The sequence below is a fragment of the Trematomus bernacchii genome, unplaced genomic scaffold (genome assembly GCF_902827165.1).
Source record: "Trematomus bernacchii unplaced genomic scaffold, fTreBer1.1, whole genome shotgun sequence".
In the NCBI taxonomy this organism is placed as follows: Eukaryota; Metazoa; Chordata; class Actinopteri; order Perciformes; family Nototheniidae; genus Trematomus; species Trematomus bernacchii.
The window spans coordinates 4,529,485-4,556,302 of record NW_022987727.1 but is presented as its reverse complement, the minus strand read 5'-3'; the positions used below and the strand labels follow the sequence as shown (position 1 = coordinate 4,556,302).

The window sequence follows — 26,818 nt, the reverse complement described above, 5'->3', positions numbered from 1 at the left end:
CACCTTAGTGCAAAGTGAAGTGTCAGTATTAATAACAGTGGCATATATATAATCACAATAATACAAAATTAACTGTCCCAGGTGTAGGCAATTTGGGGTGAAGTGTCTTGCCCAGTGACACAACGACATGCTGACTGCAGTGGGGTTTGAACCTGTGCTCTCCTGATCCGAACACCAACGCACCAGATCACTGCACCACACGCCTCCCAACAAGTCATTGTACAGTTTATCAACGACGACAAGTTTTTCTTTATTTTTTTATTGAAGGTGTCATGGAGGTGATCTCTGGGCCCATAGATCTCGGCCTCCGTTACGGGTTGTATAGCTTAATTGTTGGGGATTGTGTTCACCTGGTGCCCTGTGATGGCTCCTCCCCCCTCACCTGTGTCTAATTGCTCCACCCTCACCTGTGTCTTGTTAGTCTGTGTGTGTATTTACTGTAGGTGCTGTTTTCTTGTTGGGTTAGAGGGGTGTGAGATATTTTTGGCTGCAGGCTGTGTGCAGGGAGAAACAGCAGATTGAGGCTGTGTGTCATGTGTTCATGATTTTTAATAAAGGCCCACACCGGGTTATATTTGGGATTTCTGCCTCTGCCTCCTTACTTGGTCGGGCCGCTCAACGGTCAATCTCACAGAAGGCCTGTTGGATTTAATCAGCTCGCTTAGCACTGCCAGAAGCCCAGCCTGAAAGGTATTTTGTTGCTCCCCCTGGCGCGCCGCCGAGTCAGCATGGCGCGGCATCACCATGAGCAGCTGGTCGTCCGATTCCTGGGCCTTGTGTGAATGCAGCAGCCGTTCGTCGTGCATCTCCTTGGCACACAGGTCCTCATTCTCCTTGCTGACCATGGCACGGCGGTCCATCGCCATGATGGTGTCAAGGAAGCTGTCATCCCGTGCCCGCTTTCCTAAGGAGAAATAAGCAAGATACAAGATCAGTTTAATCGCCTAGTAGGTTGTCAACAGAGACAACATTGGACATGGTGCAGGCAGGGACATTGTACAAAATGCAGGTGTAAAGTAGAAGATAAGATAGGATCAAATAATATCAAATAAATATCAAAGTGCCCTTATTTATTGTTTTGTGCTTAATGTATGCTTGAACTTTGTTTTATACGGATTAGTGGACATCAGTTAGATGCGTAACCTTCTTTCAAGGCCAGAGTAGTTACAGTGTAAGTGGATTGACATCTAACATAACATGGCTGAGTACAATTATAACAATCAATAAAAAAAAGGAAATATAAATTGAATTTCAATTACATTTTTACTTAAATGTGCAAAATATTAGAACATCAGTCTTTGTGGCATGCAGGTAATCAACTGTTTAAGCTTTTACCATTAACATGTAGAATGAATGTTGCAAATGACTCGTGAAATTATAGCAACTACAATGTATTGTTAGAGGTAGCATTATGTCCAGCTAGCATGCTAATTGCTAACGTTATATTATCGTTTTATCCCGGAGGGGAAAGCTAACTAGTTTCCAATCCAGAGAGAAATACCTCGCCTGAAACACACGATTAGTGCCATGAGTTAGTGAAACAAATTACAGAACATTGCACACTTATTCACAAGTCAAAACGTTTTTATAGCGGCTGAGAATAGCTAGCGAGCTAGCTAGATGTTATTAGCTAGCTCGGTTCCGGCCTACTAACAGTGTTACCCAATTCAACCTAGCATTGCTAACTCGATCTACCGAGCAAATAAAAGTACATCTGAGACCAGTATTGTGCAGATTAAAACAATGCATTGCATGTATTTTATTTTACCTTCCCGGCATGACTGCGCTGTGGACGGTTTTCCAGGTCTGCTAACTTTACTGAACCACGGACATTGCCTTCAGTAGAAGCTTCTGGATCGCGTCCTCCGAGTAAATCGCCTGAAGCGCCGACACATCCTCATCACTCCACCGCTCCGATGATTTATTTGGTGTTGCTATAATAACTGCTTTCACAAAAGTAATCTCTTCGGGTGCGCTGCCCGAAGCGAGCAAATACAATGGCCGCTTAAAAAAATGTTTTCAGTCAAACGGGCGTGATTTGCATTCCGCACAGCCAATCAGACGTATGAACTTTTTTCTCCCACGTAAGTCCCTGCTCTCGAGCAGGGACTGAAAACGGTGTAAAAATGGTTCTGATGAACTAATTTAGTTCCTGGGGCTTTTTGGTGTGAATGCAAATATATCGTAGTTCTGATGAACTATTGTGGGAAAAGTACTCCGGTGTGAACGCGCTAAATGTCTTTCCATTTAGTTCCTGATACTGCAACACATTTCAACTGACAAAGAGAAATTACAGAACGGTGTACCAGACTTGGATATGTTTTTCTAAAACAATGTCTTCTAACTAAGCTTGAAAATAATTACTTTTGTATTTCTAAACTCAGTCTATTTTTTACACCTTAATATTGTGTATTGGAACTACTTCCACTCATCGTCTCACATTTTTTAAACTCTTTTCTCACTCTTAACCTCCTTGACATCAACCTGTGTGGCATTTGTAAATTGCTAAACAGCCTTTCTTAACACTCCCGTAAGATCCATAATAGGAATCTTTGTCTACGGTTTTCTGTTTTCTACCCTTTATTTGCTATAATTAAGACTTTGCACCCCTGTTTCACACATAAGCGATGCCACAAAGCAAGGTGGCTTGGTAACGGGACCAAACACAAACTCCTCTCTGTTTAAACATTATGTCACTGAGCTGCTGTTGAATGTGTCTGTTTACTGGGCTTTGTTTAATTGACGCTGAATTGCCGGGGCTGACATGGTAAACAATTAGGGTGAAATTCTGTCGCTTTAGCCAGTGTGAAACAACCCAAACAGATTCCAATCTTAACTCCCAAGACCTGACTCATAAGAGCCTAATCCTGTTGATGGAAACAGAATCCCACCCGTGTCAAAACGGCCCGCTGCCCCAGGTGCAGGAGCCACACAGGCCCTGGCTTGTCTCCCTTTATCACAGCTGATGAATTGAGAGGGCCCTCTTGGGCACATAGCCCAGGCTGTGGTTTGGCCAATTAGAGGGTCTGTTTTCTCATAAATATCTATAGTGATGAAAATTAGGCAAATAAAGGCTGTAGCTACAGCCTGGGAAAGTGTTAGATGCAAATTCGGACTGTAGAGCGACACTTTGAGAAAACTCTTTTTGATATGTTACTTTACAAATTCAATAATTTCCCAAGTTTCAAAAAGTGTGACTTTTGATGTGAACATTTCTTCATTTTCCTATAGCTAATTTACAAAACAATGTTGTAGATTATATGATGTTAGGTAATTTTTCTTCTACATTTCCAATGTTACCCCATCATCGTAATTCAATACATTCAACTGCAGTTAAGGCACATTAGGCATCTTTTAAGTACACTTTAACAGTTGATAATGAGATCAGGACTGATAGGTTATCTTTGTATCTTTGTGTCAGTAACATTTTCACAGCATGGATGGACCCGTAATCACATTGTCTTTACTAAGTCTTACTGATAGCTGTAAACAAAGGCTCAAGACCTCCACAGATAAGCTGTCTTCCCTAATGGTACATTTCGCATTCAAGCAGAAGATAAGCCCGATTTTGTAGCCTGACATCTGTGCCATCATTTCAGTTACCCAAGATAAGTGTTTCTCTCAATGGTCACCAGAATGTTCTTTTGTTAGATTTAAATGACAAAGTAAACTTCCATATCAGGATGATTGACCCACTCAAGTTTTGGCATATCAAATGAAAAGCAGACAGGAAGAAGATCACAAATGAAGTAAAAATGTGCAGGAAAGTATAGTAAAATAAAACATGAATATTTTTACAATAGAAATTCTCCAAAAAACAACTTAGAGGTGATATGAGCTTGATATACAGTATTCTGATTTCATTGGACTTTTGGTTGCTGCCTTTTAATAAGGCATATTTTAAAAAGAGTTTAGAGGCTGTAATAAAAGCTTGGTTATGAATTCATTTTTGTTTGGGTTGCTTTGTTGTAAAGAAAAATATGTGATTATAAACTCTGACATAGCTTGTTAAATGGACCACTTTTGCTGCAGGGCACCTGGGCCACAATCTATTAATTAACAGCTACTGAACATTAACAGTTCCAGATTTGGATTCTTATTCTAGTGATCGACAATTTTGTCAATGACATACTAACATTTACAGTTTAAAGTCGACTATGAGTTTACTTAAAGGGCCCATGTCATGCTTTTCCGGTTATTACCCGTCCCTTTGTGTGTTATGAAGGTTTTTATGCATGTAAACGGTGTGCAGAGTCACAAACCCTCAAAGTACACCCTGTAGCGAGTAAAACTCTAACACAGAAAATACCTCCCCAAAACGCCTCGTTGGAGATACGTCATTGTCCATTTGAGTCTTCCATTTCGTTCCGGGTACGGCATGATGTCAAGCCGTACCCGGAACGAAATGGACCAATCCGTGGAGCCGTTACGTTAAGCCCCCGCTGATTGGTCCAAATTGACCAATCCACGGACTTCCTAACACACACATCTGTGTGCAGGGAACAGGCAGCTCAGCTGATTTCTCCTCCCTGGCTGCAGGCTGATAACAGACAGTTGGGATCGCGGCGAAATTCTCTCTGCAGACCCATTCTCACAGCGTTTATCAACCTTTTTCTTACTCAATATCAAGCCACACTTATTGTTTTTACTTCGGCTGTAACTTTGTGTGTGCTCAGGATGAGTTTGGCTGTGTTTGGCTATGTATCCTAAACAAGGAAACAACACCTCCACGGAGCTCAGCGCGATTCACAACGTCCCGACCAATCAGAGCACACTGTGCTCACAGGGAGGGTGGGGGCTGGAGCTATTGGAGCTACAACGAGCCGTTAAAGGCAGAGAGTGAAATTCAGTGAATACACGTAGTTTACAGAGATGCTGTATGCGAAACCAATGTGAGTTTGGAAAATTGCACAATATAAATCTATTCTAGTAGACCTCAACAATGGAATTATGATCAGTGGAAATGGCCATGACAGGGGCCCTTTAAAAGTTTACTAACAGGTTCCAAAATCTAGAATTTCTGAAAAAAAAACTATAAAAAAAAGAAAACTTCTATACAAGCCATCACCTATTATACAGAAAAGTCCATTCACAGTTGAAGTGTACAGACTGTAAGTTTACACATCACACATCAAAACTCTGTATGATGTCACAGAGTTATGTTGGTGCATACGCGTGTTAAACATGTCTGACATTTGAGTTGAGCACAGAGGACCTTTCCCCTTCAGCAGAAGAATGTGAAAACAGCCTTCTAGTTTCAAACCCATTCATCATTCTGCACTGACGGTCGAATATCAAAGTGAAGTCAGAATTAGAAAAATACATTTTTGACTGAAAGGGGACTTTAAAAATGAATAAACCCCTCAATTACAACATGTTAATCCATAATGAACATTTTAGATAGTAGAATACATTTTCGCAAATTAAGAATCACATGATGCAGCTCCGGTCACATCCCTCCATCGTTCTGGCCTCTTGCAGCGTCTGGAAATATTCAGATCCAGTGTCACGCCATGACTTCAAAGCAGTGAGGTATCGACTGACTGACACACTTCATATCAGCCCCATACTTGAAGAGGGCCTGACTGTTATTGGAGCCCGCAGATATAGAGTTAATAAAAAAACACATTCTACAAATAAGTATAATCTAGATCAGTAATATATCAGATTTATGTACCAATGAAACAATAGCAACATCTGATATACCTTTTATCCAGTTAAGCAGTTTCATAGTGGAGAGTCTATTTAAAGTTCTGAAACGTTATGCCTCTGTTGGAGATGGTTGCTGTAAGAACGTTGTGAGTATTACGTGATCAGAAGCGTCGCTCTATATTTATCAAATCATGGGACTCACTCGAGGACATGCATCATGGTGCTACTAAGACCAAGGACTTCGTAGACCTTCACCTCTGCAGGGTCACAACTGAAGCACGACAGGTAGGAAACCTGCATGGATTTACAAGTACATATGCAGACAGCTAGAAATACAGAGATAATAAATACTTCCTGTTGCAATACTTCGATTTTTTATTTTATTAACTTTTGATAGTTTCATCTTTCTGACTAGTTGTTAATTGCTGCTCTGAAGATAGTCTGATTTTATTAGATAAGATCAGATTAAATCATATTAGATCATAACTAAAAAGTTACCCTTGAGTGGTGTCTTAAATTGTGCTGTAAAATTGTGTATAATTAAAATTGGCTTTTTGTTGATTTTAGTTATCTTGTGACAGTATTTGATATTCATCAAGTATTTTTAATTTTATGTTTCAAATATTACCTGAAAGAACAAAACATTTACTTTTATCAGTGATAACTTTTGAAATATAGTGCTTCTGTTTTGATTTTTTTCCAGGTTATATTCTACCCTCTAAGTCAAAATGGAGGACTTTGAATACAGTGTGGACATCTCTGATCGTGACTGGAAATGCTTTTTTGCTGAGTGCAAAGAGTGTAGCATACTTCCTCCTTCATTAGGTGTGGACGACTCAGGGATGAGTGACATTGATGATACAGGGTCCATTCTTGCTAAGAGAGTTCAGAAAGTCGACATAACAGCAAGCTTTTCAGAGGCTGACCGCCCCATCGATGGCCCACCAGACTGTGAGGGCTCTCCTGTGGAGCACTACCTCAGTAACCACACCATCGGTGGAATGGAGAGCGTGCTCTCGGGAAGTGAGGAGGACATACACCTGCAGTCTGTCAATATATTCTTTGAAAGGCTGAAAAGTCTTACAGAGGCAGAAAGGCTTATAGAGCCAAACCAAGAGCAAGATGGAAAAAAACAGGAGGCAATACAGGAGGAGGAGCGGAGTAGTGACGGGCAACAAGCCAGCAGCAGATTTTTGCCAAAACACATCCTCCAGTTAAGTTCTCTTCCTGCCAGCGGTGAAACAGCAGTTGGCAAAGAGACCACAAGTCCTGTCAACACCATTGGCAAAATAAACACAATGAAAAAAGACGTGCCTGGTCCAAACCTTTCCCCTAAACCTGCAGCCAGTATCGTAGTGCTCAAGACTAATAACTCAGCTTACCCCAAAACAGGTTCCTTCATCAGAGAGGAAGCCTGCACAGAAACCATAATCACCGAAGCAACACGGCTGAATCAGTCTCAAGACACACTGGAGGGGGTTTTATGCTCAGAAACAACACCTCACGCTGACAAAGTGATAAAGGCGGAAATGTGCACACTTCTGGATGATGTGAAGCAGGACGATTTGTTGATGAGTAAATTAAGTATCAGTAAAGAGTGTAGCACTGATCCTTCAAACAATCAAGAAATAGTGACACCAGTTAAACCGAATGTAAACCCAGAAGTTCTACAGTCAGACGCAACAACAGAAAGCCAAGAATTGTCTCCATCTGCTTCTTTCAAAAGAAAAAGACGGAGGAAGAGACGAGTTAATGTTGAGCCAGCTGATATTGGGCATAAATATGAGATGCAGGAGTTAGTGAAGCCGAGTGACTCAGAGGAGGAACAGGTCGCGTGGAGAGAAATAACTAGTTTCTGTTTATCTGAAAATACTAATTTATCTTTAAACCAACCACAAAGAAGTGTTTTATCCTCTTTAACTCCACTTTCAGCCACCAGAAATCTCCCAGTGAAGATTTCTCCTAAGGATATCAAAGTAAATGATTTTCAATATCAATATTCAAAAGAAAGCATTGTCAGAAAAGGAAAGTTTAAAGCAACAAGTTTGGCTGAAAATAATGTACCTAATAACAGGTCAATAGACCCCCTGAGTCAAACTGTAGACACCGTATTGTTACCATCAAACAACAGTGGTAATGTGGCAACACATTTACAGCCATGTAGCAAATTACATGCAGAAGAATCAACTGTGTTGCCAGTTTCAATTACTAACACTGTAATTGGTATATCAACCTTGGCAATAGAAACAGCAAACTGTGAAAGACAGGATATTCAAGCAAGGAGTATCAGGCAGTCTAATGAAATAAATAATTATATTTTTAATGAAAATAAACCAAATCTAGGATCTTGTACAGCAGAGGTCAAATCAATAAGCATTTTACCAAGTGCAGAGTCAAATAATCCTGCGGTGGAAGTCAGCCAAAATGACAAACTATCCGCTGCTAAGTCGGTCCTGGCTGTAGAGGCTGGAAATTCTGGCAGAGACAACTACACACTGTGTCAAAGAGAGGCTGAGCCCCAACAACAGCTGGAAATTGACTGTGACATAGACCAATATAGATCTACACTGGAAAATACTCACTTTCCACTGTCTGCAAGCAGTTTTGATGCACGCACCACACAATGTAAGAAATTAGAAACTAGAGGCTGCCCCTTCTTGGAGATTTCCAGTCAAGTGGGCTGTGCTAAATCATCATTAGATACCAGCAATGAGCCTGATAATCATGATCAGGCTGAAAGTCCCTCCAGTTCAGATATAAATATTATAGCACAGCAAACAGAATATCCCCGGTTGCTCCACACATTATCCAAATGTGATGGTTTGTCAGAGAAAAACACAAGTGACCGAACTGAATTAGGAGCATCACAATCTGCTGAAATGAATTCAACCAAACCATCCATGTCGAAAGACTTACTAATAAGTCATTTAGATACTACACCAGCATCATCCTGCTGCACTCTTGACACAGAATCTGTCATGTCACTCTCACATGAAAATATCACAGACATTTCAGGAAGTTCTTGTTTATCTGTCAATCAAAATGACCCTGAAGATCAAGGCATAAAAACATCACTAATACTGTCCAAACACGAGGAAGGAGGTGGCACATCTGATTCCAAAGACCAGTATGTATCACATGACTCGATAGGTTCAAAATGTGATTTAATGGACACAGCAGAAGACGTCATCACAGTATCTGAAGCAAAATGTGAACTTGAAAAGGCATCAAAACATTCAGTATTTACTATGTCTTCTTTTTGGAGTGAGATGGAGATGCTGACAATCAATGATATTCTTGGTTTACGAATTATCAGAAATGGTGTTCCACACAGCTCACTCCCACCTCTCAAGGAAAGTGAGGAGACGGACATGTCTGCTATGACAGATTCAGGCATTTTTACTCAGCGTGAAGAGTCCAAGGCTGAACAAACCAATAAAGACATATCCAGTGATCCTAACCCTGCAGAATCAAGTTCTGTTATAGGGGAAGATTCTTCATCTTCAAGTGATGTTATGTGGGAGAGTCTAGAGGCTGATATCTACCCTGAAAATATGATGTTGACATCTGCTGGTGACACTTCTCAACCGGTCTTCCCTGCAGGTTCTCAAACATGCCTAAGACAAATGTCAAAAAATGTAAGCGTTGACAATCTACATGCCCTTAATTATGAGTCTTTCTGCTACAAAAGGAAAGGCCCAACTTTACAAACGGTAGACGAAGGAGAATTCCAACAAGAAGAGCATCACAGTGTTGGACACATGCCTAAGCAAGACAAAAACTTGGACTCTTTATCTTCATTTCCAACAGACAGCTACAAAATGTCTCTCTCAAATATATTTCAGTATGTCTTTGGTGGACAGCCATCAATTCCCAGCCAATCAGCCACAGATAACATCCCCACCTCCTACAGTGAAGGAAATTCTGTCCCTGAAACTTATGATCATTTCTTCTCAGAGTTTGATACAGAAAGCTTCTTCTCCCCTCTCATCACCAAAGACAAGCTGGTTCCTATATTTTCCTACTCTCACTCAGCTACTAGAGATCTGCAGTTCCCAGAGGCCTATGAACACTTCTTTGCATCTTCTTCTTCTGATGATTCTTCTGGGGAATCTGATGGAGAAGATAGCTGCAGTCCTGTGAGGGTGGTGAGCAGATTCAGCCGTACAACTAGCGCCTCTCAGATTTCTACAGACATATATGAACATTTCTTCACTGATGGAGATCTCAGACAGAATTTCTTTTGGAATAACACATTGTCCTTTAGGAATATGAGTTTGACTAAATGCACGGTTCACAAGGAAACTCTCTCAAACCCTCTATCTAGTGTACCTGTGAGTCAAAGTGGCAGATCCATTGGAAGGATAGTTCATCCCATAAATGCTTTGGGAAATCAAGACATCATGTTGGCTGATCCACTTATCCACCACCTGGACAACAGGATCTACACACAACTAAGGCATCAGCCTTTCAGTTTTGAGGACTTACAGACGGCTGTTTCAAATCCAAGTAAGTCAATCTGTGATTAAAACCCTTTCCCCTTTCAAAATATCTCAGATTTGCTATCACGCTTAAATTGATTTAAAGGGGAGCTGCACTTATTATACACATCAAAGTCTGTTTACAGGCTAATGCATATGTGAATAAAAAGTTGTGTAAAGGCTTTCAAATAAAGAATTGCAGTTAAAGACTACAGGTTTGAACATTAAAAAATCTGAGGGTGTGGAGAAAGAAAGAAGTAATCTTACAACAGCCTACTTAACATCTCTGCTTATTGCTCGCTGGTGGCTATCAGTAGTTGCATTGTGGGTAATGTAGGCGAAATGTAGGGTTTTGATGATGAAGAGAATGTGTGTGTAATCAACACAACACGAGGCAGTATTAAATGACTAAAGTTTGCACAATACAGTCCTACAGTGTAAGCAAACAAATGTAAAAATAAATTACTCGTCAACGGGTGATGTTTATTGTTGCCATGGAAAATTAAAATGTTTCCTTTTTTAAGTTCAAATTTCTAGGCTTAAAAGTAGTGTATATCAATCTGAAGACTGGTTTACCACTATTGACCAGTTTCACAGACACAAACAAAGCTTACAGAGATATCTTTGAATTTGAATCATATATACACATTTACTAACTGTAATGTATTTACCTCTATTAGTTCAGCTCTTTTTGCTTTTAGCACACATGGACAGTTGTAATGTAGTATATGTCATCCTCTAAGTCAGCTGTTACAGTCGGGGCATCATATCTCTAACCTCAGCTGTCAGAGGACACGGACGAGACTGCAGGCACGTAACAGTGAAAACTAAGAGGAGTGTGTTGTGCGTGATAACTTGACTTCATTTAATGAGTGTCTTCCCTAAGCTCTCAGTAAAGAGCTCTAGATTTGATTGGCTGCAAAGGAAAAACAAAGTACCTCGACTTGAGGTGTCTATATGTAAACCCCTCGTCTTGAACTTCCACTGAGCTGTAATTAAGATAATAACCTACACGCTACTAATATACCACATCATGTTCAGTAGCTGCCTGTGAGAATGTTCTTTAAGGCCACTAGAGTCATATTATAAGATATCAGTAACAATAATTAGCGTTGTATGTTTGCATTAAAGTAATCTGTGCAGGGGCTAGGATTTGACTGAGTCACATTGTGACAGAACAGGAAATCCCTTCCTATTATCGAGGGACAGTGACAAGTATAATACCCTTGACCTTTTTACTGGACTGCTCTGTGACTGGTTATTTTTAATGTACAATATTTTAAAATGTTTTCCATGATAGGCTGCTTTCACTTTCTTCTTAGGGTTGGATACCTCCCTCCTGCCTCTAAGACAGTCCGACATGTGTCTGGTTTGTATTGCATTTGCTTCGTGGGTGCTAAAGACGGCAAACCCACAAGTTGGAGACACATGGAAGGCTGGTATGTCTGATTATATATAGCATTACATACATTTTTTTCCTTTGGACTCAAAGTCTCATGAGTAAGCTGATTTCTCACTTTTAATATGTAATCTCACACAGTTCTGCTGGCAAATGTAAGTGCTCTGACAGCCATCAGATACCTGCGTAAATACGTCAAGATGGAGGCTGCAACAAGTGAGAAGAAATTGAAGTACACAGCCCCGTCTGATTCTTGATGTGGTTGTGTTGTTAAATGTTTGCATTACATATTTGCACTATAATTGCTTCTAGTTAAGTTGACCCTACCATTGAATGGATATGGGCAAGGGTTTCATTTAAATAATTTGTCTGTTATTTTGACCTTTAACGTCGGAAAGCATAAGACCAGATGTGTATTTTTCAGAAAGAAAGCTCTAGATATGTGTAAATAAGGTTTCAGTATGTGCGTACTGATATAACATATTCCGTTATGTAATTCATGAAGGACATTTTGTGTTCATGTTGATTGTATTTTTTGGGATGGCTGTACAACATTTTCTGATAAAGACTGTTCTGCAAGATGTTGATGAATGTGAGTTTACTACTGTACAGTAAATACTATCTCTTAAGATGCGTGCGATCTCTTATTTTTTACAATAATACTCAGACCTGAAGTTGAAACTTTGAAACACTAGAGGGCAACGTAAGCTCAAGTAAGAACTTGAACTAATACAGCTGAAAAGCTAGTTGCCATTCTATAAATTCATTTTATCCCACAAATATTAGAACAAAATATTAATTATCATAATATGTGTGTTAATAATGTCTTTATTTAACGTTTTTGCTCAGTTTTCACTTGAGATACTGTCCTCTCCAGGATTCATAAATATCTTTCTCCAGCAGATGGCAAAGTTGAGCAATAAAATATAATTTTAAAATGCAGCAGAGCACAACCTATGGAGCTGTATTCTGACAGAAAAAAACACCAAACTGATTAGATTTTTGATGCAATCTTGAAAATAGTTAATGTCATTACCATGCGGGATCTACAGTAACTTAAAATCTTGGCAATTATTTGATGCACCTCCTCTATTTATATACAACAATTTAAACATTAGATAATGTATTTTTGGAAGTATTGGAAAACGAGTTGTGAACAAATGTGTGCATTAACATATCATCATCTGTATGTTGTGATACATATTAATATCATGTCATTTGATACCTGACAGTATAAAAATATGCATTGTTGTAGCAAGTTTAGGAGTTTCATTAGAATAAGAAAAAACAGCCATAAATGTGTTGATCATTTTTTCCAGTTTTATTTTCAAATATAAATAAACACCTCACACAAAAATAAAACAAGGAATCCACACAGGTATCAACACAGTACAGTAGTAGTGCTGGTAATGTCAGCACATAATAAGGCACTCCTTTAAGCCACACATGTTTTCCTTGATAATGTAACATAATAAAATAATAAATATACAACATTTACAAAGATTTACATCGTAAAAAAGCCCTGGTGGAATGCTTTTTATAGATTTAAATACAAACTAAATAAAAAAAGTACAATAAGTAAACTGTACACGTTAGAAAATACTTTAAATATAAAAAAAGGACTGCATAAAGTTGAAACCTTTTGTGCAGTTATGCAAGATATACAAAATGAACATAAACCGTTTTTACACTTGTGTCCTTTTTCTTGGATGCTACATATCAAACATACAGTTGAAGTCTGTCTATCACTTTCATAATGTTTTGTGTTAAGCCTGTTCCTCTTCATTCCTGCACTTTTGTTACTCCGCCTGACTACCCAGCATCTAATAATGCAGTTCATGGGATTTGTTGGTTCATACTGTATGCAGCAGGAGCAACACTGGCTGTGTTAGTTGGCTTTTTATTATCCCTCTGATAGAGATCTGTTGTTTGCACACGTCCAGACGAGTGCCGGGCTATTGTTTTGTTTTATGACCATCTCTGCTGGGTTGCCATGGCACCAATACCTCTGGCCCCAAAGTCTAATCCTGCCAAGTGTGTCGAAATTCCAGACGCTGGCTGAATCATACCAGTATTACAGTCGTACTCCCAAATGTTGTCATAGTCCATTTCCTGGTCATCTGGTTCTGTGGGTTCAAGGTACGAGTGATGATCTATAAGAGCGAGAGAAGATTCACAGGCTTTTAGTTTCAAACAATGCAAGACAAACCTCGTCCCAACGAAATAAACTTGGATACATTCCCAACATATGTATGGCATGATTGGCAAAATATAATCTCACTGTAAAACTAGTAACATTTGTTATGAATGTTCTCTTTCTAATGGTGCAGAAACATGCAACTATCAGACTATTTAATTGAGTCCTAGCACATGTTAGAATAAATCAAAGTCACCTTCAATAGCCAGGTAAGTTTTAGTAGTTTGTTCCATTTTATATGAGTCTTTAGATACACTCGTAACCCTACACAGTTGTGTGCCGTGCATAACAGTGCAGGAGCAAACCCTGTCTGTCAAACAGTGCTCTCTTATACTTGGCTTTCCCCCACATGGGGCATCTGCACAATGGCATTTGGAGCTGCTCTCAGCACCGTTTCATTGGCACATTTCCTGCGTTTCCAATTTAGTAGCCTTTGGCCTTCTGTCTACCTGCTGACAGCCCCAAGAGTTCAATCAGTCCGCAGTGCATACAGTGTTTGATTTAAGGTGTAAAGGAGTGTGAGCTATGCCCTGTGTCCTTGTTGCTATTTTGAAAGGTGGCTGCTAGTGATGGTATTCATAATGCAGACTTGTGAAGAAGTATGGATGCAGTGTTATAGCTGCCCATTGTTTTTCAATAGAAATCTAAATTTAGTTTAGACATGTCAAGAAAAGAAAGCACTGCCTTTTTTCTTCTTCTGACAAGATGGATGATTTTTCTGTCATAACTTATAATCATACTTGAACTCTGCACACAAGCACACTAATAATAAACAGAGGAATTATTGTCAGTTTTATGATTGCATGCCTTCAGTTCTTACCTGGTGAGTAACCACAAGGCATCTGGGAGGTGTTTCTTGCAGAGCTTGACGGGAAGTGAATCTGTGAAAAGATGTGAAAACAATAGAAAGTTACTTCCTGTGATCATGTATAACAAACATTCTCACATTCCCAAAAATATCTGTTTCATCTGTGGCACCTGTTCAAATATTATCTGCAGATCAAGTATATACACACGCTGCTACCATACAGTGCATTGCTGTTGCACTTTGTGCCAAAGCATTCCAGAAACCAGAGTGTTCTGGGAGTTTCTATGTGTTTCTCACCTGCTCTTGAACTTGGCTGGGCACAGGCAGCAGCTTTAGCCTTGACACGGCCTCTGCTCTCTGCTCGGCTTGGCTTTGAGGAGTCTCCATCTCCAGGCCCAGAGCCTGTCCCTGGGAATTGGTCAGGATCAGGCTTCTCCTGCAGCGCCTGCCCATGGGAGGGGTGTGGAGCTGGAAGGAGGAGGGTAGCAGCTGGGGGTCCTGCTGATGGTGGTGGTGCTGAATTGGCTCTTGCCAGCTCTGCTGCTGAAGAACAGAATAAGATGTGTCAGACTATGAAGCTATAAGTAGAGCTGCAAGTATAATTTGATTAGTTGAGGTAATTTGTTATGCAAAAAATTGCTTTTTCAACCAATCCAAATTAAGATGACCTTATAATGATAATAATGACCAACGATAATATGATAATGAACAATCACGATAATTTCCCCATGTAGTAAAATGGATCTTGGAAAAGGGTAAAGCTGCTATGATACATTTTGGTCAAAATATTTCTTATTTATTTAACAAATTGGAATTACATTTAGTAGTGTATGAGCCCTCCCACATTTTTCAGCTCTTTTCTTTACCACTTTTCTGCATCAACAGCAATGTTGTTAACTGAAAGTGTGCATTTGAGGTTGTACACTGCTTTATCTTGTACAGGCGTGTACATGGAGTCTATGGATCCAGTATCATTGACCCACTTACCACTGGTCTGGCCTTATCCAGGGAGTAGATTTCGGGGCTGCAGGGCTCATCGTACAGGGGTGACAAGGGCTGTCGGGGGGCGCACATGTCCGAGTGGCGCTGGGGGGTGTTCAGTGAGACGTTCAAGGATGTCTGAGGGGTGCTCCAGCTGTTGGACTGATCACAAAAGATTCAAAGTTTTAAACACCAAGCGATAAGATGAAAATAAATGTTCCCTCTGTCTCTCTCTCTCACGTAGTTCAAAGAAGGCCATCACATAAGCCACAGTGTATGATCATATTACCAAATACAGGTTTTGGACCCATGCCATGTCATGATCTGCAGCAGTGCTGGTGTGACAGCAATCTGTTGTCTCACAAATCAAATTCAGCTGTCACGGCTGTGTATAAAAACTGAACTCCCAACTGCCATAAGAATATGTGGATACAATTTTCCTCTGATTGGTGGCTAAGTTTTTCATAGACCTTTTATCACTGGTACCATGAAGAAGATTTATCTGTCAACCTCAATCTGCTGAAATGCTTCCATTACCCTGTTTGTTAACACCATTTACATGACCTTTCCAAGCCTACTGGTTGTGCCTATTTTAGTTACTGTTCACATGACATGTAAAATAAGTCAGCACTCTCAAGGGGAATATTAGCAAGTTAGACGCCAGACTGAATTACCTTTACAAGTGGAGCTTTCTCCAGCCGCTGAGGGCTGGCACGATGCAGAGCAGAGTAGGGTGTGCTGTAGACCTGAGATCGCACTGCGCTCTCCGCAGGCTGGAGGTGGGAGCTGCGCTGCGGGGAGGAGTAGCGCAGTGACGAAGGTCGTAGGTCGCGCTCAAGCCTGGTGTGGGAAGACACGCTGTTGTTCCTGCTGCCTAGGCGAGCAGTCTCAGTTGAGGAGGGACGACTTGAGCTGTACTGTAAGGACAGACATAAACACCCAAGGCAAATGTCAGACCAAAGTTTTGTCTTTTAGCTTTTAACTATTTATTCTGTCTTCACCAATAGATATTTTCATTATGTTTTGTTTCTTTGTAAACAGGTCTCCATTAAATTAATTTGGGAGGTCGGTAGTTCAGGTCAGGAGCTGAAAAACATGTCTTCTGGGCACTGAGCCCTCTACACTTAAGGCTAATTGGATTTGTAGTCAGCCTGCATAGCCCCTCTCCCGGGGGAGTTGGTGATAAGTCCTGAAAATGCACAGTGCTTCAGTACTGAAGAGACTGAAGTTTGCAAGAAAACCTTTTTTAAGTTGTTTTAGTAAAACAAATCTGACTTTGTTTTGAATGTTTTTACTGGACGGCCGGAAGATCATCTCCTAAGCCTTTGAAACTTGAGCAGTTTGGTCTCCAGACCTGGCTTAATAATTAACTTTGTGAAAGAAAGCAGTTGCTGCTCAGCTCCACCAAAACAAACACAACGTTTTTTTTTAGCAATGAACAACTAACTCCTACCACATTTATATCTGGGCCAATATTGGTGTGTTTGCTTAGGTTATTAGTTAAAGGATACTTGAATTTGAGAAGTAACACACAGCTGACTTACACAGAGGGGTTCGGTGTATCCTGGGGAGAGAGGGTTGTCTTCATGAATGGGTAACTGAAGGTTGAGGGATCCAAATCCACTACCAGACTGGCTAAACTTAAGAGACTCAGAGCGTCCATGGCTGTTTCCACTCCACCTGTCAAACTGTGGAGCCTATGAATTAAAGGGGAGAAGAATATTGTTTAAATATTTGACTAAGGAACAATGAGCAAAGCTGTCAAACCTTTTGACTTTTTCAGACTTCTATTGGACTGTTGACTGAGTAGCAGCAGTAGTTGTAAATCATAAACATAGTCATGGTGAATGTTAAATTACAAAAGAGGCATGGCTACATTCAATGTCTTTATCACTTTTCGTCATACTCCAGTATTGTAAAAATGAAGGAGGGCGGGCTTCACCTCTCTGTGCGTCGGGGTGTAGATGATGTCATACACAGGTGGCGGAGGGCTGAGAACAGGCACGTCAGCACTTTTGAAATGCTGGATCCAGTCGCAAAACTCAGCCCTATCCAGACACGACACCACTATGGGGTTGATCAGCTTCCCTGGGAAGAGAGAGGGGGGGGGGGGACAAAGCCTGTCATTCGGTCTGTCGCTCACTGGAATGTGCCATAGTCAGATTGTCATTCACTGGGGATAAAACCAACTCATTCATGGAGGGTTACACTCTGTGACGCTAGCAGATTCAGTGAAAAGGCCACATAGCGTGAAACATGCATAAGAATGTACACATTTAAATCCATTTAACATGGCTTTTTAAATGCCACTGTGCTAACGAAACTGAAGTAGAGCAGCACAATGTATTCACTGTATTTACCTTCAATCATAAAGGTGTTGGGCTTGACGTCTTGGCAGGGTGTGGTCACAGAAATCATGTTCAGTTCAAGTTTCCCCTGTAATCATAATGACTCTTTAACACAAGTCTTTGCAAACACTTGACATACTGTATGCATACAGATCAGGACATGATTAGGTTGTACAGAAAGGTCAATGTTACCTTATAGAAGAGCGCATCATTCTCCTCTGATAGGATGATCAGCGTCGCTGGATACATAACCAGCAGTCTGTCACTCTGTTCCTGCAGACACACGATTATAGCTGCTAATAAGATTTATGTAGTTGGGTTTCATTGCAGAAAAGGAACAGTGCTTTTCTTATGCTTGAGTAGAATACTATTGTCATTTGTATGTTATGACCATTAAACCATAGTTTATGTTTTGCTTACTTTTTTTCATCATTAAATTACACTTTATGGACAATAAAATAACAACCATGCATCTTAACATTTATAAAGCAACACAAGAGATTATTTCCTTGTGGAGAAATCAATTTTTCATCTGTGTACAAGGTGAGGATTTTTTTTTTAAAGGAGAGGTGTCATGGCCATTTCCACTGATCATAATTCCATTGTTGAGGTCTACTAAAATAGATTTATACTGTGCATTTTTCCAAACTCACATTGGTTTCTCATACAGCATCTCTGTAAACTACTTGTATTCACTGAATTTCACTCTCTGCCTTTAACGGCTCGTTGTAGCTCCAATAGCTCCAGCCCCCTCTGTGAGCACAGTGTGCTCTGATTGGTCGGGACGTTGTGAATCGCGCTGAGCTCCGTGGAGGTGTTGTTTCCTTGTTTAGGATACACAGCCAAACTCATCCTGAGCACACACAAACTCACATCCGAAGTAAAAACAATAAGTGTGGCTTGATATTGAGTAAGAAAAAGGTTGATAAACGCTGTGAGAATGGGTCTGCAGAGAGAATTGCGCCGCGATCCCAACTGTCTGTTATCAGCCTGCAGCCAGGGAGGAGAAATCTTAACGTAACGGCTCCGCGGACGTAACGTAACGGCTCCACGGATTGGTCCATTTCGTTCCGGGTACGGCTTGACATCATGCTGTCCCGGAAGAATCAAATGGACAATGACGTATCTCCAACGAGGCGTTTTGGGGAGGTATTTTCTGTGTTAGAGTTTTACTCGCTATAGGGTGTACTTTGAGGGGTTTGACTCTGCACACCGTTTACATGCATAAAAACCTTCATAACACACAAGGGGACGGGTAATAACCGGAAAAGCATGACACCTCTCCTTTAAATCACTTAAAGAAGAAATGTAATTTATCTCTGGAATATTTGCATGTTTCTGCATTATAAAAGAAGAATGACACCGAATACTTTTTTCATCAGTTAAGAAAATAAGTCCTGATAACTGAAGATGAAGATAAGACTATGAATAAACTGTGACACATTGTGCAAACATAAAATTGTGCCCTTTAAATATACTTTTGAGAGGCACAGTTTAAATCCCAGTAAGATCTTCAGTGGAACCAGTTAGTGGTATATTTAAAGGTGCGGCAGACTGAGAGTTTATGTTTCCTCTCCCTCTCAGAGGGTGTGTCGGGACAGACAGCTGACATTCCAGCTGTGAGGTGAGTCGAGTCACTGCGTGAGCTGGGCCATTGCCTCTCACACACCCAGGCCCTAAATCTCACACACTTCAATCAGGCTGCCGCTATTTCCCACAGTGAATTAATTACAGATATTCATGCAAGCCATGTCATGACAAGTGTTTTTATTGGCTGCTATGTGAAGCTGTATCAGCATTATTTATTTGTGATTTGGTTAACAAGGAGTCATATGTTTTTCCAAAGTTAGTTGCAGGTGTCTGACACTGTCTTACACCTTGACGGGAAAATAAAGATAATATTGTTGCACGAAAGGAGCCATTTGCTTAAATATGGGCTCCACCCTTTCCACTTATTCCTTTCATTGTGTTGAGGTAATATGTGTTGCACAATTTAAAAACTATGAGTCACCTGAAATTAGAGTGGATGTTATCCTGCTTTTTACATCATGTGCTAAATTCCCAGACATGAAAACCTGTATCTATGACGAGTTACAGTCTGCTGTACTGTACATTTCCATAAATGGGAGGGAAACAACCAAGATGATGTGTTTCACTTCCTTGTGATCGGTGACAGTGATTCACTCTTGATAAGCAGCAGCAATGTCTTACCTGGCAGGGCAGGTGCTGTAGTTGCACTTTGGTGACATGGATGATGGTTCCCAAGCTGTCCCGCTGGGAGCCCTCCCACTCATAGATTGGTTCTCTGTTTATGGAGTTCCTCAGCTCCTCTCTGCCTTTAGTCTCATTCTGGTTCAGCTGTAGTAGTTGAAAAGGAGACAATCATAAGCAAAGTAAATATGAACAGTGCTTTACCCTTTAGCAAATGTAAAAGTGTTGATTTAGATATTTTTCTCAGAATGTCACTCGTTTGTTTATTGTTAAGGCTCCTAAGCTAAGGCTTATAATGGATCATCAGTTCAGCTGTTTTCTTCTGTCGTGACAGATCTAGGTTCATGCCTTTTCCCCCCTGTGGGTGTGGAGTCAGCACTTTAGCCTTTTGTAGATGTGAGGTAAGCGGTGATGCGGTCAATGCCACTCCCTATTACCAGCAGTGACCTAATTGACTCATCTCATCTATACATTACATTACATGTCACTTGTTAGACGCTTTTATCCAAAGTGACTTACATACTCAATACTGTGGACAATCACCACAGGAGCAATTTGGGGTGAAGTGTCTTGCCCAGGGATACAACGACATGCTGACTGCAGTGGGGTTTGAACCTGTGACCACCTGATCCGAAAACCAACACACAACCCACTGCACCACACGCCTCCCTATACAAACCACACACACACTTTTTATATCAGAATATATTAAAGACTAATTATTTCCAGGCTAATCCAAGTGCTCGTTTGATTTTTTTTTTTTAAAGGGATGTTATTATTGTAGCCCAGGAGCCAGTTTTGTATGCACCCTGAAGATATAACAAAGTCTATTTGCAGGCAATGTGGCATTAGTGTTGCTGAACTTACTCTCACTCTGGTGTAGTTTTCGGGTGCAATTGCAGTTCCCCCATTGGCTTCAATGTTTTCTTTGAGCAGGCCAAACCATAGGTCCATTTCTTCTTGGTTGGCACAATAGACGATGATGGGGTTAAGGCCGACACCTGCAGGGTGCAAAGTCACAAGTTAAAAATGGGAATACATCCCCTAGTCTTTTTTTCTGAGCCTTTCTTAGAAAGATTTCAACCATGGTGGTAAATCATTAATGGCATACACAATCTTGTTTTCTGACTAGAACACGGTGTGCAATAAGTACAATAAATGTTAGCACATGTTCAAGACGGTAAACCACATTTAAGACCTCATGTGGATGGTTCCCCCTGACATGCTTGTTAGGTATTTAAAAATTGTAGCAGACTCTCCAACCCCCCCTGCCCATAAACTGCTTACCGAAAATGAGCAGGACCTGGGATGAAAAGCTGGAATTCTTCTCTATCTATCAGTCCGACACATACCAGAGATAACCAGCAGAGATAGCCTATTTCATTCTAACCCCATGGCTTTGTACTGTAATTGTTGGGAACCATAGTTGACTGACAGCTCCTTAATAAGCAACCACTCTGGACTTATCTGTTGACTTTCTTTTCCCATCCTAGTTTTACTTAATGTTAGACCTTGACCATGTTACTCCCGTAAAAGTTATGTTTCTCCACATTTCAAGCCAGTGGACTGAAAGCACATAATGAGACTGTCTTATTCAAACTTTCAGTCAGTTTACTGAGGTCATTAACTTGTTAAAAGTAATTAAGTATCATTATCTAACAGCTACATTAACCATCTGAAGGTTTCCGGGAATTCTTACCATCTCTCTCATGCTGTGTTTGCTTTGTCACCGTCTAACTCACCAACAGCGCATACACACAAGCTGATTCATATTCTCAGTTCCGTGAGAGGAAGGCGCAGGAGGAAATCTCTACATGAGACCCTTTACTTGACTCAGGATTTCGTCATGCTTCCTCTATGTTTCCTGTCAATGATGCCCCCATAAAGTAAATAACGGTTCACCCTGAGCTATTAAAACAACGGTAATGCCACAAAAAAACAAGCTTAATCCGGGAAATTGCAAAGTCAAATTATATGTCAAAGCAACACCAACGTGTTAATAAAAGATTCAGATTTCAGACTCTCTTTATGACTGGGCTTGACTTTGCTCCCAATTTTACGTCAATCCGAGACTTTCATTTTTTCCCAGGCAAAGACCAAAGCCCTCTAATCACTACAGCATCTTATTTCTAGTTATGAAAATAAGTCAAGTTTCAGATTGTTTTCGTTCATTCAGAGGTCCAAAGCTAAGTGGCATTTCCCACTAGACTTTAACCTGAACATTTTTTTTCAAAATGCGCCATAGATTATATAAAGTGACAAGGCTAAGAGTGGTTGCCTGGCTTTTTTGCGCGACAGCTGGGCTGACTGAAGTGCACCTGTTGTCTAACAAGCATATAGCCTTTAATGCGGGTTTGTCCCCCTGACCAAGGGTGAAGGGGGCCCAGCTCTAGTTAGTCTTGGGGTTGAGTGGAGGTGAAGAGGGTCACGGCACCTTTGAATCACTGGAATGTGACAACATAGGAAATGCTGCAGTTGAAAATATCCTGTGATTTCTTGCAAGTTTTTTAAGTAGGGAGAATTTTAACTTTGATCTTTAACTGATCAAGTGACAAACAAAGACTACCAGCAGGACTAAAACTAATGACAGATTATAAACTTTAGATTTAGATAATATGAGCAAAATAACCAGAACCCTCTCTACAAATCTTGTTCCTTCTCCGTTTTGTTTTTTTAGAAGTTTGAAGCTCCTGTTGGATTAACTGGTTCTAGTCTGTAAACTGAGTGATTGATTAGCTTAATTCAAAACTACCAATAAAACTCAAAACTGATGATTACAACATTCTAGGGCTCTGTGCCAACACCCACTTGTGTCTTCTCTAGCCAAACGTACCGTTTATTTGAAAGGCAAATTCCTGGGGTTGGCTGTGGTTGCAGTTCTGTTGCAGGTTGCAGATGTTGAGTTCTTTCAATGGAAGAGTTCCCTGCACACAAAACAACAAAAAGCTTGACCACGCTTCTTTGGACAACAAAAACATTTTCTCATTCCATACCAAAAGCAGTGTCTGCAATATTTCCCTTGCTCTTGTTGAGCAAACTATTCAGCTCTAAATTGTAACTATCAAATTATGTCAGCATCGTAAATCGATGATGTATTTATGTCTGCCTGACATTTGCTGTCTTTAATATTCTGACTAATACTGAATACAGGTGCTGCTTAGCTGTCTTTTTTTTACATGGAGTTGGTCTCTCCACAGACAAAGTAAAATGATGAGTAATGGCTGCTCATGCTTTATGACACAGGTGAAGAATCATCATCATGTTTACCAACGCAAAGCTGGTTGGCAGGGTAGGCAAGTGAGTATGACCTAACATCAAACTGCCCAGGGGATATTCAAACTATACAAATAACCCCTGATTTAGAGGTGAGCTCATACCGTGAAACCATGGATTAAAAATGTTTTATATAATATTACTTTAAAAAGCTCACCTGGTATGTCAGTCCAGTTGTGTTGTTGGAGACAAAATGGAGATGCGTCTGAAAGAGATCCAGGTAGCAGTCATGTACATCCTGCAGAAAACGAGAGTTATTATTTAAGAACTGTTAATAAAAAGTTTGAGTTACAGTTGCATGTAAAATTCTGATATAGTTAGTCCTGTCTCAGAATTAGTTTAGCAAGAAAATAATTACTTTTTTTTTGACATGTGTGTACAGTAGAGCAGGTGATTTCACAGATTGGCCAACATTTATTTAGAAAATATATTCATAATATGTGCTGATAAAAATGTATTATTCTTTGAAACCCTGACAGGGGTTATGTATGCTTATCATGTATTTATTTCTAGAACAGTTTGGTCTTGTATCATCTACTAATCAAAACAATCGCTTTTTTTCTTTAGTGATTCATGTATGGCTTCATTTGTAAGTACTTAGTAATACATATTTCCTTCCTGTGTGATAGTGTTTTCTGTTATAACACAATGTGTTCTTTGCTGCCATGACGGTATTCCTTCAATAAATCTTTACTTTTTAGTTTTTGACAGAGCTGTTGTGTCAGCTCTGACAAATAGCAGTTCCCACCGATCTGAGCCGGCGCGTCCTCTATCTCTGGGATCTGAGGAACTCGCTCTACCCTGAGGTTTTCTTTTGGAGTTGTTTCACAACTGTAGCAGAGGCGAGCATGTCCAAACATAGGTTGCGGTTAGCTTTGTTGAGAACAAATTGGATTATTCACAGCCAGCCACCACGTCAATACCAGCAGCGATGTGTGTGTTTGTTGGCTGCAGAGTAACATCCTGTTCCTCTCCACCTTTTTTTTTCGTTTGTTATTTTTGTTGTTGACACCCTCATATGACTTGCATGATGTGTCATTGTGGGCTTGGCAATTGTTTTAAGACCTCATTAACCGCAATCTGGATTGTGCAGCATTAGTTTATTTATCTTTATAGTTACTTTCCGGATATTTCAACATACTCATTAAAAAGTACTTTTGCACCACTCACCTGGCAGTGAAGGAAACGGAAACGAACTTTGGAGCTGTGAATCATTCGTCCGTAATTCTTCACATTGATGCTGCTCTTCTTCCAGCCACTGGCTGGGTCGTAGGGGAACGGAGGATCCCATTTTATGTTGTCTATCTTCTGCAGATCTTTATAGTGCATTTCCTGCAACCAGTCATTATGTTAGTGTTTAGACATGACATGAGTAAACCAGTTAGACCTGCTGTTACAATTAATTTACAAACTATTGAGTTTCATGCCGTCACCATCTCCTAGATATTGATAGAAGTTCTTACCTTTCTGGGGGTGACAGTGCACAGGATATTAATGATGCTGTTGGACTTTTCCTGTCCCTCTTGGGGATGTTTCTTGCGAAACAGGCGACTGCTGCAAGAAAGATAGGAAAACCAAGTTTTACCACTCAATCCCAAATGTTTACCATCTATTCTGTTTGCTGTTCAGTTAATTACCCAACGCAGTTTGAACAAGGAATATTTCCTGTTTCTGGGAGTTTACTGTCATCTGCTGTTGTCAGATGGAGAGTTGACCTGAATACAACAGTCCTTGCTCTACTGTGTTGCATTTTAAATTCAGTCAGGGACTTATTTCTCTGTGTTTCCCCTTTTTCCTATTCATTAAGTCACACACTGACAGATCTCACGGCAGATTGATGACTGTAAATCGTGATTTGTGTCTCATGTCATATAAACTGAGCCCCTTTCTTGGTCCTCACTTCATCAATGCCAGCCATTTAAATGATAAACACAATCATGTCTTGTGTTTCTGATAGTGAGGATATGCATAGGAAAATCAGCATTCAATGCCCTTCTTTGTTTAACATGACCCTCATCTGTTACCATTAGTGTCACATCTTTATGAGGAAGCTCCCTCACTGCAATGATAAGGCTGGGGGACTGCTTTTACAAGCTCTGCCTGTAGTTGATCTGCTTATCTGCACATATAGTATGTCCGGGGTCCGCATTGCAACAACGCAGCCTTTTGTTTGCATGGTGGGAATCAAGGTCTGTCTAATCAGGAAGTCCAGCATTAGTAATTGATTTGTGTTTGGTGAGTGATGCTTTCCTCCATAAGACCATGTGAAGAACTCATTTATGTACAGGAAAAAAATGAAAACCATCTACACTAATGCAATTTGCAGTTGCAAAGTGAAAGAGGAATGTAGATAATAGACAGGTAGCGTATTTGCACACCCAACATTCTGCAAGTCACTGCAGTGGCATTCAACCAATTCTCACTCCTTCTCTGAGGGGAATACCTGAACCTGGCCTGACAGACCAACACAAAGAGTATAGGGTACACAGGAAACGGGAACACTGAACGCATTGTCCACACTGAACCGTTGACCCAATTTGGAAGGTGTATCAGTGTTCAAGTATGAGCAGTTGGGTTTCTGAAACCAAACTGTTTTTAAAGGGCGTCTGTTTTGATTTGAAAATGTAGAGGTAAATCATTTACCGTAAATGGCACATTTGACAAAACCAGACCCTGAATCATCACACAGCACAGAGAGCAAGAGTAAGGAAGAGACTAATTAGAGTCAGATGTGTTGGTCCAGCATTGTGGGTTAGTGTGAGGGTAACATGCCCAGGCATATAATCCTTGAGGATGAAAGAAAACAAGACAGAAGACCAAGAATAACCCATTAATGTTAGTCAGCTCCTGTATTTGTTTTCTACGGATAGATTACTACAAGCTATTACCTTCCATATCAGGTGTCATACAACCAAATATGATCAGCTATTAACTATAATTGCTAACATGTGATCCTAATAATGAATGGGGTCAAGTCCTGATTTCGGAGGGAAACCAGATTCACTGACAGCTGGCAAAGAGGAGGCAAATGGTAACTGGATCATTGACACCGTTGGTCAGAAGGGCACCACTCAGGCACGACTGAGGAACTATCCTGTGTTACCACAAGATCCTGACCCTGGCCTCACAAACTTCACAACCTCTGTTTAACCCCACCGGTTAAATCGCAGAGAAATACCAATAATTCCTTCCAGCTGAAACACAGTCTAAAATAACAGCCGAGGACACGAGTCACTCAATGAGTTCAGTACAGTAAGAACACCTGGAGAAGCTGGATTGTTCTTACCTGTTTCTGCGTATGAAACTCTTGCTGGAATATCTTAAGTTGTTTTGGGGGACACATGACATGCTGCTCCCCATGCTGCCGTGCTCTGTTGGGCTTTGTGCCGCTTTGAAGGCAAACTGTACTCCTTCTGTGATGGATGAATGTAATCCAAGAGTGCAATGCTCACCCTGCTGCAGTTAGAT

At 40.5% G+C, this 26,818-nt stretch overlaps 2 protein-coding genes across 3 annotated transcripts; one reads left to right on the top strand and one right to left on the bottom strand.

Moving 5' to 3' along the window:
* Positions 1–5,885: 5,885 nt before the first annotated feature.
* Positions 5,886–11,789, top strand: perm1 (PPARGC1 and ESRR induced regulator, muscle 1). The gene is made up of 4 exons (XM_034145126.1): positions 5,886–5,937; positions 6,356–7,227; positions 9,610–9,816; positions 11,674–11,789. The coding sequence occupies exons 2-4, from the start codon at positions 6,381–6,383 to the stop codon at positions 11,787–11,789; spliced, it is 1,170 nt and encodes a 389-aa protein (XP_034001017.1). The 5' UTR covers positions 5,886–5,937; positions 6,356–6,380.
* A 1,041-nt stretch (positions 11,790–12,830) lies between these two features.
* On the bottom strand, positions 12,831–26,818 carry plekhn1 (pleckstrin homology domain containing, family N member 1). 2 transcript variants are annotated; one of them, XM_034145241.1, is made up of 16 exons: positions 26,637–26,818; positions 24,814–24,904; positions 24,521–24,682; positions 23,508–23,588; positions 22,911–23,001; positions 20,945–21,078; positions 20,078–20,224; positions 18,059–18,139; positions 17,879–17,954; positions 17,461–17,606; positions 17,063–17,215; positions 16,193–16,435; positions 15,525–15,680; positions 14,835–15,080; positions 14,550–14,610; positions 12,831–13,685 (listed from the first exon to the last, which is right to left on the bottom strand). In XM_034145241.1, exons 1-16 carry the CDS (start codon positions 26,708–26,710, stop codon positions 13,501–13,503), a joined length of 2,127 nt encoding a protein of 708 aa, XP_034001132.1. In that variant the 5' UTR covers positions 26,711–26,818; the 3' UTR covers positions 12,831–13,500. The 2 variants fall into 2 exon arrangements, with proteins under 2 accessions (XP_034001132.1, XP_034001133.1); XM_034145242.1 differs by having other exon boundaries at positions 14,835–15,077.

Bases quoted from the DNA above. Each gene is read 5' to 3' on its own strand.
- perm1 (XM_034145126.1), top strand. From the start codon at position 6,381: ATGGAGGACTTTGAATACAGTGTGGACATCTCTGATCGTGACTGGAAA. The intron at 7,228-9,609 runs GTAAATTAAGTA...ATTTCTTCTCAG, and splicing joins GCAGGACGATTTGTTGATGA to AGTTTGATACAGAAAGCTTC. The intron at 9,817-11,673 runs GTACAACTAGCG...AATCTCACACAG, and splicing joins GGTGGTGAGCAGATTCAGCC to TTCTGCTGGCAAATGTAAGT.
- plekhn1 (XM_034145241.1), bottom strand. From the start codon at position 26,710: ATGGGGAGCAGCATGTCATGTGTCCCCCAAAACAACTTAAGATATTCC. The intron at 24,905-26,636 runs GTAAGAACAATC...TCTTTCTTGCAG, and splicing joins AGTTTCATACGCAGAAACAG to CAGTCGCCTGTTTCGCAAGA. The intron at 20,225-20,944 runs GTAAGTTCAGCA...CAACTACTACAG, and splicing joins AAAACTACACCAGAGTGAGA to CTGAACCAGAATGAGACTAA.